At 46.1% G+C, this 13233-nt stretch overlaps 1 protein-coding gene across 1 annotated transcript in view; it reads right to left on the minus strand.

Annotated features, from left to right (window-relative positions):
• The window catches only part of LOC121568109 (chloride channel protein 2-like), a 97242-nt gene that overhangs the window by 27820 nt on the left and 56189 nt on the right, over positions 1 to 13233 (minus strand). Inside the window, exons 13-17 of the mRNA XM_045220941.1 lie at positions 10815 to 10884; positions 10554 to 10664; positions 9701 to 9914; positions 1699 to 1832; positions 858 to 1048 (exon numbers count right to left, since the gene is read on the minus strand). Of these exons, the coding sequence (XP_045076876.1) occupies positions 858 to 1048; positions 1699 to 1832; positions 9701 to 9914; positions 10554 to 10664; positions 10815 to 10884 (720 nt within the window). The remainder of the gene's footprint in view (positions 1 to 857; positions 1049 to 1698; positions 1833 to 9700; positions 9915 to 10553; positions 10665 to 10814; positions 10885 to 13233) is intronic.

Consider the following 13233-nt stretch of genomic DNA (forward strand, 5'->3'; position numbering starts at 1 on the left):
CTTTCAGTCTCCATCTCTGTCTCTGTCTGTCTCTGTCTCTCTTACTCCCTCTTTCAGTCTCCATCTCTGTCTCTGTCTCTCTTACTCTCTCTTTCAGTCTCCATCTCTGTCTCTGTCTCTCTTACTCTCTCTTTCAGTCTCCATCTCTGTCTCTGTCTCTCTTACTCTCTCTTTCAGTCTCCATCTCTGTCTCTGTCTCTCTTACTCTCTCTTTCAGTCTCCATCTCTGTCTCTGTCTCTCTTACTCTCTCTTTCAGTCTCCATCTCTGTCTCTGTCTCTCTTACTCTCTCTTTCAGTCTCCATCTCCGTCTCTGTCTCTCTTACTCCCTCTTTCAGTCTCCATCTCTGTCTCTGTCTCTCTTACTCCCTCTTTCAGTCTCCATCTCTGTCTCTGTCTGTCTCTGTCTCTCTTACTCCCTTTTTCAGTCTCCATCTCTCTCTCTGTCTCTTATTGATGGGACAATAAAGGCTTCTCACATATCAACCATGGGACTAGAACGGTTTTATATTTCCTCTCATATTGGTTGTCAAATGGAGCCAGTGAAGCAGATGGAGCCAGCTACCACTGTATTCCCCATGGTTCTGGTTCTCCTGCGTCTCTGTGCTGACCTGGTAGTGAAGCAGATGGAGCCAGCTACCACTGTATTCACCATGGTTCTGGTTCTCCTGCGTCTCTGTGCTGACCCGGCACCCTATCCTCCTCCACTTATCCAGTCAAGATGTTTTGGGTAAACAACACAACTTCTACAGCTTTATGTGTACTGTTAGCTTGGTGTAGTACTGGGGACTCCAGACATGACTGACATCGAAAAGATTTACTTTTTAGCTTGGTGTGGTTTGTCAAGACTGTACTTACCTGGAAGCGGACCTCCTGGTTAACCCTCTGGGAGCCGTCCTCGCTGCCCGGGTGGGAGACCATCGACAGGCGCTTCTTCTCAGCAGTAGCCCGGTCTCTCAGGTACTCCAGCCTCCGTGGTCGGCCCAGCTGTAGGGACAGGAGGGCCTGGAGCTGGGCACGCTCAATAGAACCCAGCAGGATCATCGACTCTGGGGGGTGGGGGGAAGAGAGAGAGAGAGAGAGAGAGAGAGGAAAGTGAGGGGCAGCAAGGGAGAGATGATGGAGAGAAATGAGACGAGAGAGCCAGTAAGAAGGGAGTGAGGTGGTGAAGAGAGGACAGAGAAGATGGGACGAAAGGTAGAGGAGAGAGCCAGATGAGAATAAAAACGATGATGGAAGAGAAGAGAAATGGAGAGAGGGGCCAGGAGATTAGAGTGAGAGGAGGGGGAGGACAGAGTGGGAAGATGGGATGGAGGAGAGGAGAAAGAGAGGTCTTTTAGAACAGTATTTCATGTGCAGACTGCAGGGGAATCCTAACACATGTTGCTGCATGGTGAGTTATGTAACTGAGAACAGCCAGGCGTCTGAGTGTGAGTGTGTGTGTACACGACAGGAGGTGTGTATGAGGAGGTGTGTTTGATTGTTTAAAATAATTGCCCCAGCTAATTGCTTTGGCATCGCTGCACAATTACAACAGACTTAGCATACTTTATAGGAATATATAACTTGAATGTGTGTGTGGGGGAACATTTGACTGAAAATGTTCTGTAGTGTCTGTAATGTGTGTGTGTGCGTGCGTGCGTGCGTGTCTGCATCTGTAAGGTATGAGTGTGTGTTTGTGGGTGTCTGTGTGTCTCACCACTGGACTCGAGCAGGGCCAGGGTCTTGAGGTGTCCAGCCAGCAGTACATCATGCAGGTCTCTGTAGCAGCAATTGAGGGTGATGTACGTCACATCCCTAATCATGATGTCCTCCACACGAATATTATACTTCCTGAAGGACGATAGGAGAGCAATGTTGTGCTGCTATTTTTATTGACTTAGCCAAAGTTTTTGATTCAGTAGACCATTCCATTCTTGTTGCCCGGCTAAGGAGTATTGGTGTCTCTGAGGGGTCTCTGACCTGGTTTGCTAACTACCACTCTCAAAGAGTGCAGTGTATAAAGTCAGAACATCTGCTGTTTCAGCCACTGCCTGTCACCAAGGGAGTACCCCAAGGCTTGATCCTAGGCCCCACGCTCTTCTCAATTTACATCAACATAGCTCAGGCACTAGGAAGCTCTCTCATCCATTTACAGTGCCTTCGGAAATTATTCAGACCGCTTCACTTTTTCCACATTGTTACATTACAGCCTTATTCTAAAATTTATTAAAATTGTCCCCCCTCATCAATCTACACACAATACCCCATAATGACAAAGCAAAAACAGGATTTTATAAATTTTTGCTAACTTATAAAAATACAAAAAACTGAAATATTACATTTACATAATTATTCAGACCCTTTACTCAGCACTTTGATTAAGCACCTTTGGCAGCGATTACAGCATTGAGTCTTCTTAGGTATGACGCTACAAGTTTGGCACACCTGTATTTGGGGAGTTTCTCCCATTCTTCTCTGCAGATCCTCTCAAGCTCTGTCAGGTTGGATGGTGGAGCGTTGCTGCACAGCTATTTTCAGGTCTCTCCAGAGATGTTCAATCGGGTTCAAGTCCAGGCTCTGGTTGGGCCACTCAAGGACATTCAGAGACTTGTCCCGAAGCCACTCCTGAATTGTCTTGGCTGTGTGCTTAGGGTCGTTGTCCTGTTGGAAGGTGAACCTTCGCCACAGTCTGAGGCCTTGAGCGCTCTGGAGTAGGTTTTCATCAAGGATCTCTCTGTTCTTTGCTCCGTTCTTTCCCTTGATCCCGACTAGTCTCCCAGTCCCTGCCTCTGAAAAACATCCACACAGCATAATGCTACCACCACCACCATGCTTCACCGTAGGGATAGTGCCAGGTTTCCTCCAGACGTGACACTTGGCATTCAGGCCAAAGAGTTCAATCTTGGTTTCATCAGACCAAAGAATCTTGTTTCTCATGGTCTGAGATTCTTTTGGCAAACTCCAAGCGGGCTGTCATGTGCCTTTTACTGAGGAGCGGCTTCCGCCTGGCCACTACCATAAAGGCCTGATTGCTGGAGTGCTGCAGAGATGGTTGTCCTTCTGGAAGTTTCTCCCATCTCCATAGAGGAACTCTGGGGCGCTGTCAGAGTGACCATCAGGTTCTTGGTCACCTCCATGACCAAGGCCCTTCTCCCCCGATTGCTCAGTTTGGCTGGGCTCTAGGAAGAGTCATGGTGGTTCTAAACTTCTTCCATTTAAGAATGATGGAGGCCACTGTGTTCTTGGGGACCTTCAATGCTGCAGACATTTTTTGGTACCCTTACCCAGATCTGTGCCTCGACACAATCCTGTCTCGGAGCTCTACAGACAATTCCTTCGACCTCATGGCTTGGTTTTTGCTCTAACATGCACGGTCAACTGTGGGACCTTATATAGACAGGTGTGTGCCTTTCCAAATCATGTCCAATCAATTGAATTTACCACAGGTGGACTCCAATCAAGTAGAAACATCTCAAGGATGATCAACGGAAACAGGATGCACCCGAGTTCAGTTTCGAGTCTCATAGCAGGGGTCTGAATACTTGTGTAAATAAGTTATTTTTTATTTTTTTAAATCAATTTTAGAATAAGGCTGTAACGTAACAAAATGAGGAAAAAGTCAAGGGATCTGAATACTTTCCGAAGGCACTGTATATGCAGATGATACAGTCTTATACTCAGCTGGCCCCTCCCCGGATTTTGTGTTAAACGCTCTACAACACAGCTTTTTTAGTGTCCAACAAGCTTTCTCTGCCCTTAACCTCCTAAACAAAGGTAATGTGGTTCGGTAAGAAGAATGCCCATCTCCCCACTGGTGTGATTACTACATCCGAGGGTTTAGAGCTTGAGGCAGTCACCTCATACAAGTACTTGGGAGTATGGCTGGACAGTACACTGTCCTTCTCTCAGCAAAATATCCAAGCAGCAGGCTAAGGTTAAACTAGACTTGGTTTCCTCTATCGTAATCGCTCCTCTTTCATCCCAGCTGCCAAATGAACCCTGATTCAGATGACCATCCTACCCATGCTAGATTACAGAGACATCATTTATAGATCGGCAGGCAAGGGTGCTCTTGAGCGGCTAGATGTTCTTTACCATTTGGCCATCAGATTTGCAACCAATGCTCCTTATAGGACACATCACTGCACGCTATACTCCTCTGTAAACTGGTCATTTCTGTATACCCGACAAGACCCACTGGTTGATGCTTATTTATAAAACCTTTTTAGGCCTCACTTCCCCCTATCTGAGATACCTACTGTAGCCCTCATCTTCCACATACAACACCTGTTCTGCCAGTCACATTCTGTTAAAGGTCCCCAAAGCACACACATCCCTGGGTCCCTCCTCTTTTCCGTTCGCTGCAGCTAGCGACTTGATCGAGCTGCATTAAAACACTTAAACTGGACAGTTTTATCTCCATCTCTTCATTCAAAGACTCAATCATGGACACTCTTACTGACACTTGTGGCTGCTTCGCATGATGTATTGTTGTCTCTCCCTTCTTACCCTTTGTGCTGTTGTCTGTGCCCAATAATGTTTGTACCATGTTGTGCTGCTGCCATGTTGTGTTGCTACCGTGTTGTTGTCATGTAGTGTTGCTACCATGTCGTGTTGTCAGGTGTTGCTGCCATGCTATGTTGTTGTGTTAGGTCTCTCTTTATGTAGTGTTGTGGTGTCTCTTGTCGTGATGTCTGTTTTGTCCAACTTATTTTTTCATTTTTATCCCAGCCACCGTCCCCACAGGAGGCCTTTTGCCTTTTGGTAGGCCGTCATTGTACATAATAGTTAAATAAAGGTTACATAAATTAAAGAGAGGGATGACGAGGAGAAGAGAGGAAGAAGAGAGGAAGAGAGTATTAGCACCACCTATACAGTCAGTCAGTGACAACTTTTAGAAAATGGGAGTGAATAGTTAAGCCCCTCCCCCAAAAGAAATAGTCAATTCCTCTGTTCTTTCGGAGGTGACTTTGGAACTACATCCTAGTCAGTCCTGGATTCATAGCTACAGAGGTAAGGTTGCATTCAGATGTTATAGTCATACTGTATAGGAGGTGACTGAGTGAGAGAGAGCAGGTCCTGCCTCAGCATATTTGTGGTTCTACCCCGGCCACACTGTACCCTAGACAGGTTTACTTCCTGCCAGACAGGTTGAACATGCCAACCTCCGACACGACAGCAGCACTAGTTTCCGCTGCAAGGTCCTGCCTGTGCCAACCCCAATGCAGGACGACCCTCTGTCCCTCTACAAGATCTAAAACCTATATATAGTCTCCCGAGTGGCGCAGTGGTCTACGGCACTGCATCGCAGTGCTAGCTGTGCCACTAGAGATCCTGGTTCGAATACAGGCTCTGTCGTAGCCTGCTGCGACCGGGAGATCCATGGGGCGGCGCACAATTGGCCCAGCGTCGTCCAGGGTAGGGGAGGGAATGGCCGGCAGGGATGTAGCTCAGTTGATAGAGCATGGCGTTTGCAACGCCAAGGTTGTGGGTTCGATTCCCACGGTGGGCCAGTATAAAAAAATAACAAATAAAAAAAATTGTTCAAGATGACGGTCAATCACCCTCGGTCTGGGGCTCCATGCAAGATCTCACCTCGTGGGGCATCAATGATCATGAGGAAGGCGAGGGATCAGCCCAGAACTACACGGCAGGACCTGGTCAATGACCTGAAGAGAGCTGGGACCACAGTCTCAAAGAAAACCATTAGTAACACACTATGCCGTCATGGATTAAAATCCTGCAGCGCACGCAAGGTCCCTCTGCTCAAGCCAGCGCATGTCCAGGCCCATCTGAATTTTGCCGATGATCCAGAGGAGGAATGGGAGAAGGTCATGTGGTCTGATGAGACAAAAATAGAGCTTTTTGGTCTAAACTCCACTCGCTGTGTTTGGAGGAAGAAGAAGGATGAGTACAACCCCAAGAACACCATCCCAACCGTGAAGCATGGAGGTGGAAACATCATTCTTTGGGGATGCTTTTCTGCAAAGGGGACAGGACGACTGCACCGTATTGAGGGGAGGATGGATGGGGCCATGTATCGCGAGATCTTGGCCAACAACCTCCTTCCCTCAGTAAGAGCATTGAAGATGGGTCGTGGCTGGGTCTTCCAGCATGACAACGACCCGAAACACACAGCCAGGGCAACTAAGGAGTGGCTCCGTAAGAAGCATCTCAAGGTCCTGGAGTGGCCTAGCCAGTCTCCAGACCTGAACCCAATAGAAAATCTTTGGAGGGAGCTGAAAGTCCGTATTGCCCAGCGACAGCCCCGAAACCTGAAGGATCTGGAGAAGGTCTGTATGGAGGAGTGGGCCAAAATCCCTGCTGCAGTGTGTGCAAACCTGGTCAAGACCTACAGGAAACGTATGATCTCTGTAATTGCAAACAACGGTTTCTGTACCAAATATTAAGTTCTGCTTTTATGATGTATCAAATACTTATGTCATGCAATAAAATGCAAATTAATTACTTAAAAATCATACAATGTGATTTTCTGGATTTTTGTTTTAGATTCCGTCTCTCACAGTTGAAGTGTACCTATGATAAATATTACAGACCTCTACATGCTTTGTAAGTAGGAAAACCTGAATGAATAGTTATGCACGCTCAAGGTTTCTGTTTTTTTGTCTTGTTTCTGTTTGTTTCACAAAAAAAAGTATTTTGCATCTTCAAAGTGGTAGGCATGTTGTGTAAATCAAATGATACAAACCCCCCAAAAATCCATTTTAATTCCAGGTTGTAAGGCAACAAAATAGGAAAAATGCCAAGGGGGGTGAACACTTTCGCAAGCCACTGTACGTTCCAGCCCCCCGACCATCCGCGCCGACATAAATCGGCCCACGGTTGAATCTAGTTGCCTACCCCTGCTTTAAACCAATTCAATAACCCCCTCTATAGCAGACCTAATACAATGACCACCTCAATGGTTCTGAAACCAATAACCTGAAACCTGTCTCTTACTGTATCTGTCTCATAACTTCAGAGTATAGTGGACTGTAGGCACATAGCTATATAAAAACACACACACACACACACCGAGAGTGGGGGGAGGGGAAAAAACCCTCACATATAGCTGGAAATGAAATACCACTCAAAAGCTGGATTTGTCAAAAGGGCAGAGAGGGAGTGCAGAAATTAGTGAGAAAAGGAGATTCATGCACCAACGTGACACTCTGCTTTTCTCAATGTGTGTGTTTGTTTGTGAATATATGTGTGTGTGTGTGTGTTTCCCAAGCATTCCTATGGTTGAATGTGTGTTTGTGTGGGAGGTGGGATGGGTACCAGAATGAATAGGAACACAAATAGCTTGGGGGCCACACTTCCTGCACTATTTCATTTCATCTCTTCATCCTACTCAACTCCCAGCCTCAAATGTACTTAGTGCTCACACACACACCTGATCCGCTCCGTTCACATTGGTGAAATCGAAGCATAGTGGGTGGTGCGGAGAGAGAGAGAGAGAGAGAGAGAGAGAGAGAGAGAGAGAGAGAGAGAGAGAGAGAGAGTGAGAGGGGTAAAGAGAGAGTGAGTGAGAGGGGTAAAGAGAGAGTGAGTAAGAGGGGTAGAGAGAGAGAGTGAGAGGGGTAGAGAGAGAGTGAGAGGGGTAGAGAGAGAGTGAGAGGGGTAGAGAGAGTGAGTGAGAGGGGTAGAGGAAGTGAGTGAGAGGGGGAGAGAGAGAGTGAGTGAGAGGGGGAGAGAGCACGAAGGGTAGAAAGAGAAAGCGAGAGCGAAAGTGAGAAAGAAAGAGAGTGATAGAAAGCGAGAGCGAAAAAAGGAGCCTTATGCATCATTACACCATGTTCTGCTCTTTAGCCCTCCACCAGCAACAGGAACACACACATTTTTACCATGGTATTATAAAATAACAGAATGGTTTTAGGTTTTGTAAAACACCTCTCTCCCAGGTAGATGCTTCCAGTGTTCAGACTAAAGCCCAGTTTCCACTGGCACTTAGAATTAGGGCCAAATTCAGGTTGGCTCGAATGTAATTCTGAAATTCTAGCTGGGTCGGGGGAAACCCAGGCCAGCTCGGTCCATTTTAACAACTGGTGCCAGCTCGATTAGAATTCGGGCTGGTGACGCCGTTACTTTGCAACCACCAGCTCATCACTGCTGGATGCTGACAATGTTTAGCTAGCTTGTTGGTGTTAGCTAGCACATGGACAAGCAGAACTGCTGTAGTCAGACATTACACAAATTTTCCACCATAGCTGGATCCTTCATTCATTTTTGCACTACACATACTTTTATGAGAACAGTCAGCCCTTGAATGTTTGATTTGCTAGCTAACGTTAGGTAGCAATCACATGCATTTATAAAGCCCTTTTTACATCAGCAGGTGTCAAAGTGCATATACAGAAATTCAGCCTAAAACCCCAGAGTTGAAACAAGCTAGCTAGCTAGCTAACGTTAGCAAGCAGGAATTTTAGCTAGCTACATCATATCAAACCTGTTGTCTGGTTTGCTAGCTTGCTAATAGCCAATGCCATGGCAAGCAAGGTAGGAATTAAGCTAGCTATCTAGTTAGCCTGTTATGCTAGCGATGACACTAACCGTTTAGCTAGCTAGCTAACATTAGCAAGCTAAAAATCTTTGCTAAATACATGGCTCTGAGTCTGGTTGCCAATGGCATGAGTATGGGGTAACGTTAGTTACAGCATGGTGAGGGTGAATACAATTCTTCAACATCTTGCTAGCTAGCTAGCAACATTAGCGAAGCCAGCTGCACAGTCACGGCTACCTAGCAAAATTTCTGGAGGCAGTGGAAACCCAATTCGAGCTAGCCCACCAAGGCCAGCCCAACCCGGGTACCTTCAAAGTACCAGTGGAAACGGGGTTTAAGAGGTGTGGTCATTAGAGAGTGTGGGTGGTTGGTCATTAGTTAACAGAAACAGAACAGATACATTGCTTCAGTACTTCAGGTTATAACGAATGTCAGCTGTACTCTAACAGGCCATTAATGATAGATGAACAGGAGAGGTGACAGGGCAAGCTGCTTTCTCACAACTCTGAGAATACTGGTCTACGTGATCGTGTTTGTGTCAACTGCTGTCAGTGTGTTTGTGTGTACACTGCTGCACATTGTGTAACTACATGTTGTAACTCTGTATAATCTACATGTAAATGAGAAATTATGTAACAGCACAATGAAAAACAATACGACCTACACTTAGCTCACATAACAATGTCTAATGACGCACACACACACTCCTGATCCGCTCCGTCCCCATTGGTGAAATCAAAGCATAGTGGGTGGAGTGAAGGAGAGCGAGAGGGAAAGGGAAGGAGAGAGAGAGATAGAGCACAAGAAGAACCAACCCAGCAAGAGGAACCACTAGTCCCCTCACTAGTCCCTTCACTAGTCCCCTCACTAGTCCCTTCACTAGTCCCCTCACTAGTCCCTTCACTAGTCCCTTCACTAGTCCCTTCACTAGTCCCCAACCCACCAAGAGGAACCACTTGTCCCCTCACTAGTCCCTTTACTAGTCCCCAACCCAGCAAGAGGAACCACTAGTCCCCTCACTAGTATCCTCACTAGTCCCCAACCCAGCAAGAGGAACCACTAGTTCCCTCACTAGTCCCCAACCCAGCACGAGGAACCAAGAGAGATTTAAAGAGAATGAGAAAAAGACAGAGAAAGAAAGGGGGATAAATAGTTGTAAAGATAAAGAGGGGAGGAAGAGAAATAGGGGGATAGATAGATGTGTAGTCCTACGCACTCGTGGTGTCCCCAGCCCAGTTCAGGGAGGTAGGGTAATTTCTTGATCCGGATGATGGAGTCATATAGCGAGGGCTGGAGGGACTGGGCTACAGCGTTGGCCAGTATCACCGCTATCATCACCGGCAGGATGTGGCTGATCTGACCCGTCAGCTCAAACACAATGACCGCCGTCGACACCGTGTGGGTCACCGCTCCAGACAGGGCCGCCGCACCTGGGAGGAGAGGGGAGAGGAAGAGAGGAGGGAATGGGTACAGATGAAGGTTGAAGTTACTGTCCATTAACATTACTAAAGTAGTAAAGAAGATACATATTTTAAACGTCTTCCATATTTTTGAACCGTTATTGAATAAAGAAAAAGAGATGAGGGATAGAAGAAGAGAAAGAAGGAGGAGTGGCGAGAGTGATAGAGAGGAGGGAGGGAAGGTTGATTATTCCTAACTTCATTAGGAGGGAGGGAGGAAGGAGAGCAAGAGAGAAAGAGGGAGAGAGAGAGAGAGAGAAAAAAGAGGGTAAATGTAGCCATGCTGAGATGAAAGAGGGCTCATCAGAGAGAGAAAGCTGAGTTAGAGGTGAGTCAACAACTCAGCACCCACTAGACACAAACACAGATGACATCAACACCAACACTGAACAACAGCATAATCAGCACAACAGTCAACAACAAAGCTAACAGCAATATCACTCATAGCAACAACTTTAAGAGACATCTTGCCAAAGGGGACATCATGTTGTTTTTGTCTTTGACATAAATGGCTTTATATTACTACTGTGTCTAGCAGTGTCTTATTGTATCTGGCTTTGCACTTCCTAATAGTTACAATAATGGTGTCTAGTTTCTACAGTATCTCACCCACGACAGCGTAGCCTCCTGGCACTATGGGGTAGATGGTGCCATCAGAGTGGATGCCATCAGGGAACCAGGCGGCCATGCTCTCCCCGACCAGACGGCCAAACGCTGCCCCTAGAACACACCACACACACACACTGTTAATGATCGAGTAACATATGGGTACACAGACACTCACAAGACTGAATAGTGTAGCATATCCGCATGGTTAACATTATTGCTGAAACACACACACACACACACACACACACACACACATCTTACCAATGACGAAGACTGGCATGAAGGCTCCACAGGGAACAGGGATGGTGGTGGCCAGAGCAGACATCCAGAACTGAGACAGACACACAGGCACAGAGTCAGAGGGAACAGTGTGGCATTTCAGTTAGCCAACAGGACAATCCTCCATTTAACTCAGCTGCTCTGACTTCTGATCAGTACTGTCTTTTATTCTGCACTATGACAGAATATTCTCCATTGTGATAGGCTCAGGTCCCCATCGGGGTGAGATTGAACTGTCACACACTGCCTTAATTTGATGCGTAAGGAGCGGAGCGAGCTGTTTGGAGGATGCGCCCGCCGCTGACGGAAGAGACGGCTAATTAGAGACAAACAAAAAAGAGAATGTCACCAGTGCTAGGCTTGGGCCATATACCGTTTCATTTGGAAAAAGCTATGGGATGGTTTTTGAATATCGTCAAAACTATTTATTTGAAGTTTTTCAATACATTTGAATATTTGTAGCTACTTGTGCAATACGTTAGGAGATAAAGCAGATTGCGTTCTTCATTTCACCCGTCACATTATTTACATTATGAAGCTTACCATAGTTCCCCAGAACAGCAGAGCCAGTCACGTTTGTTTGTAAATAGCACAACGGGATAAAGCGGTAGCGTTCTATATCTATCGGCGAGTGTCTGTTGTGTGGCGCACATGAGGTGATGAAGTTACACTTGTATTTGCCTGTCTTTGCAATTAGTTTGTTAGTTTTCGGTCGTTAGCATTTAGCTAACAGCGTCAATGTGGTTTTGCTATTACTTGTGCTAATTGTGTTAGCATTCAGGTAATGGATGCCCAATTGTTTTTTTGTTTGTTTCTAGCGTCCCCTTGTGTGCTATGCCTGTAATACCTTAAATCCCGGGATGGCAGAGGTATGACGGTATGAAAATCTGGATACTGACCAAGCCTAGTCACCTTTGACACACACACACACACACAAACACAAAAGCAAGCACACACACTGTACAAATACACTGCATGGCAAACTAGCAACACGCACACCTTTCCAATAGCCACAATCCCACACAATGAAACACCCCTACACAACTTTCACACAAGCCAAAGAGAGCTTTAAATAGACCTCTTAATTGCACTCTTCTCCCTCTCTCCTTCTCCATTTCCCCCTATCCATCTTTCTTTCCCGCTTTCTCCCTCCCTCCCTCTCTAGTTAGCAGTAATTAAGCCCAGCTGCCAGTGTGATCTAATGGATCTCTGTCAGTAAGTCTACACCCTACGCTGCTTTCACACCTATCCCCCCCACACACTGGGGATTACTGCATCACACACACACACCTGTGTCATGGCACAAACACACACACCAGGAGTCATTGATCAGAGGAAGGCCCAAAAAATGGTCAAAGACTCCAGTCACCCAAGTCATAGACTGTTCTCTCTGCTACCGGACGGCAAGCAGTACCGAGGAGCCAAGTCTAGGTCCAAAAGGCTCCTTAACAGCTTCTACCCCCCAAGCCATAATACTGCTGAACAATTAATCAAATGGCCACCTGGACTATTTACATTGACCCCCCCTCCTTTGCTTTTACACTGCTGCTAATCGCTGTTTATTATCTATGCATAGTCACTTCACCCCTACCTACATGTACAAATTACCTCGACAATCCTGTACCCTCCCACATTGACTCGGTACCCCTGTATATAGCCACGTTATTATTATTTGTGTTACTTTATTTATGTTTACTTTAGTAAATATTTTCTTAACTCTATTTCTTGAAGTGCATTGTTGGTTAAGGGCTTGTAAGTAAGCATTTCATGGTAACCTGTTGTATTCGGTGCATGTGACAAATACAATTTGATTTGATTTGATTGATGGAAAATGGAGCATTGCAGAGAAGAATGTGTGTGGCGGGCTGCCATTTGACACCACACGCATGACACACACACGTAATAACCTGACTTAATAAGTCCATGTTATGATGTGAATTACCATGCACCATGATGGAAATGGTCAGGAAATGGTTCTGATCTCAACGCCAATCTAACTTCTCCAACAGGTGCTGCATGAAAACACACGGTCTGTCTAGGCAAACCTCAATAAGGGAGAGGGGTTTAAGGGATCTGGAAACTCATAACATGGGCTTAAGGTTATTACAGAGGTATGAACTCAGATGTCACCGGAGGAGCGTGTGTGTGTGTGTGTGTGTAGAGAAAAAAACAAAAAAAAGAACCATTGTCTGCGAGTGTGTATTTTTGTCTAGTGCATTTGTGTACTTCTATAAGACACACACACAGCATTGCAGAGCAGACAGTCCACAGATGACCTGTAAGTCAATCTACGTATTCAGTTTAATGTTACAGGGTTCCCTAGAACTGAATAGTCTTACCTAACAGTAACACAGCTCTCTTCCAACACTCTCCTTTTTCAACCTCCCTCCCTCCCTCCCTC

The sequence above is a fragment of the Coregonus clupeaformis genome, chromosome 6 (genome assembly GCF_020615455.1).
Source record: "Coregonus clupeaformis isolate EN_2021a chromosome 6, ASM2061545v1, whole genome shotgun sequence".
NCBI lineage: Eukaryota > Metazoa > Chordata > Actinopteri > Salmoniformes > Salmonidae > Coregonus > Coregonus clupeaformis.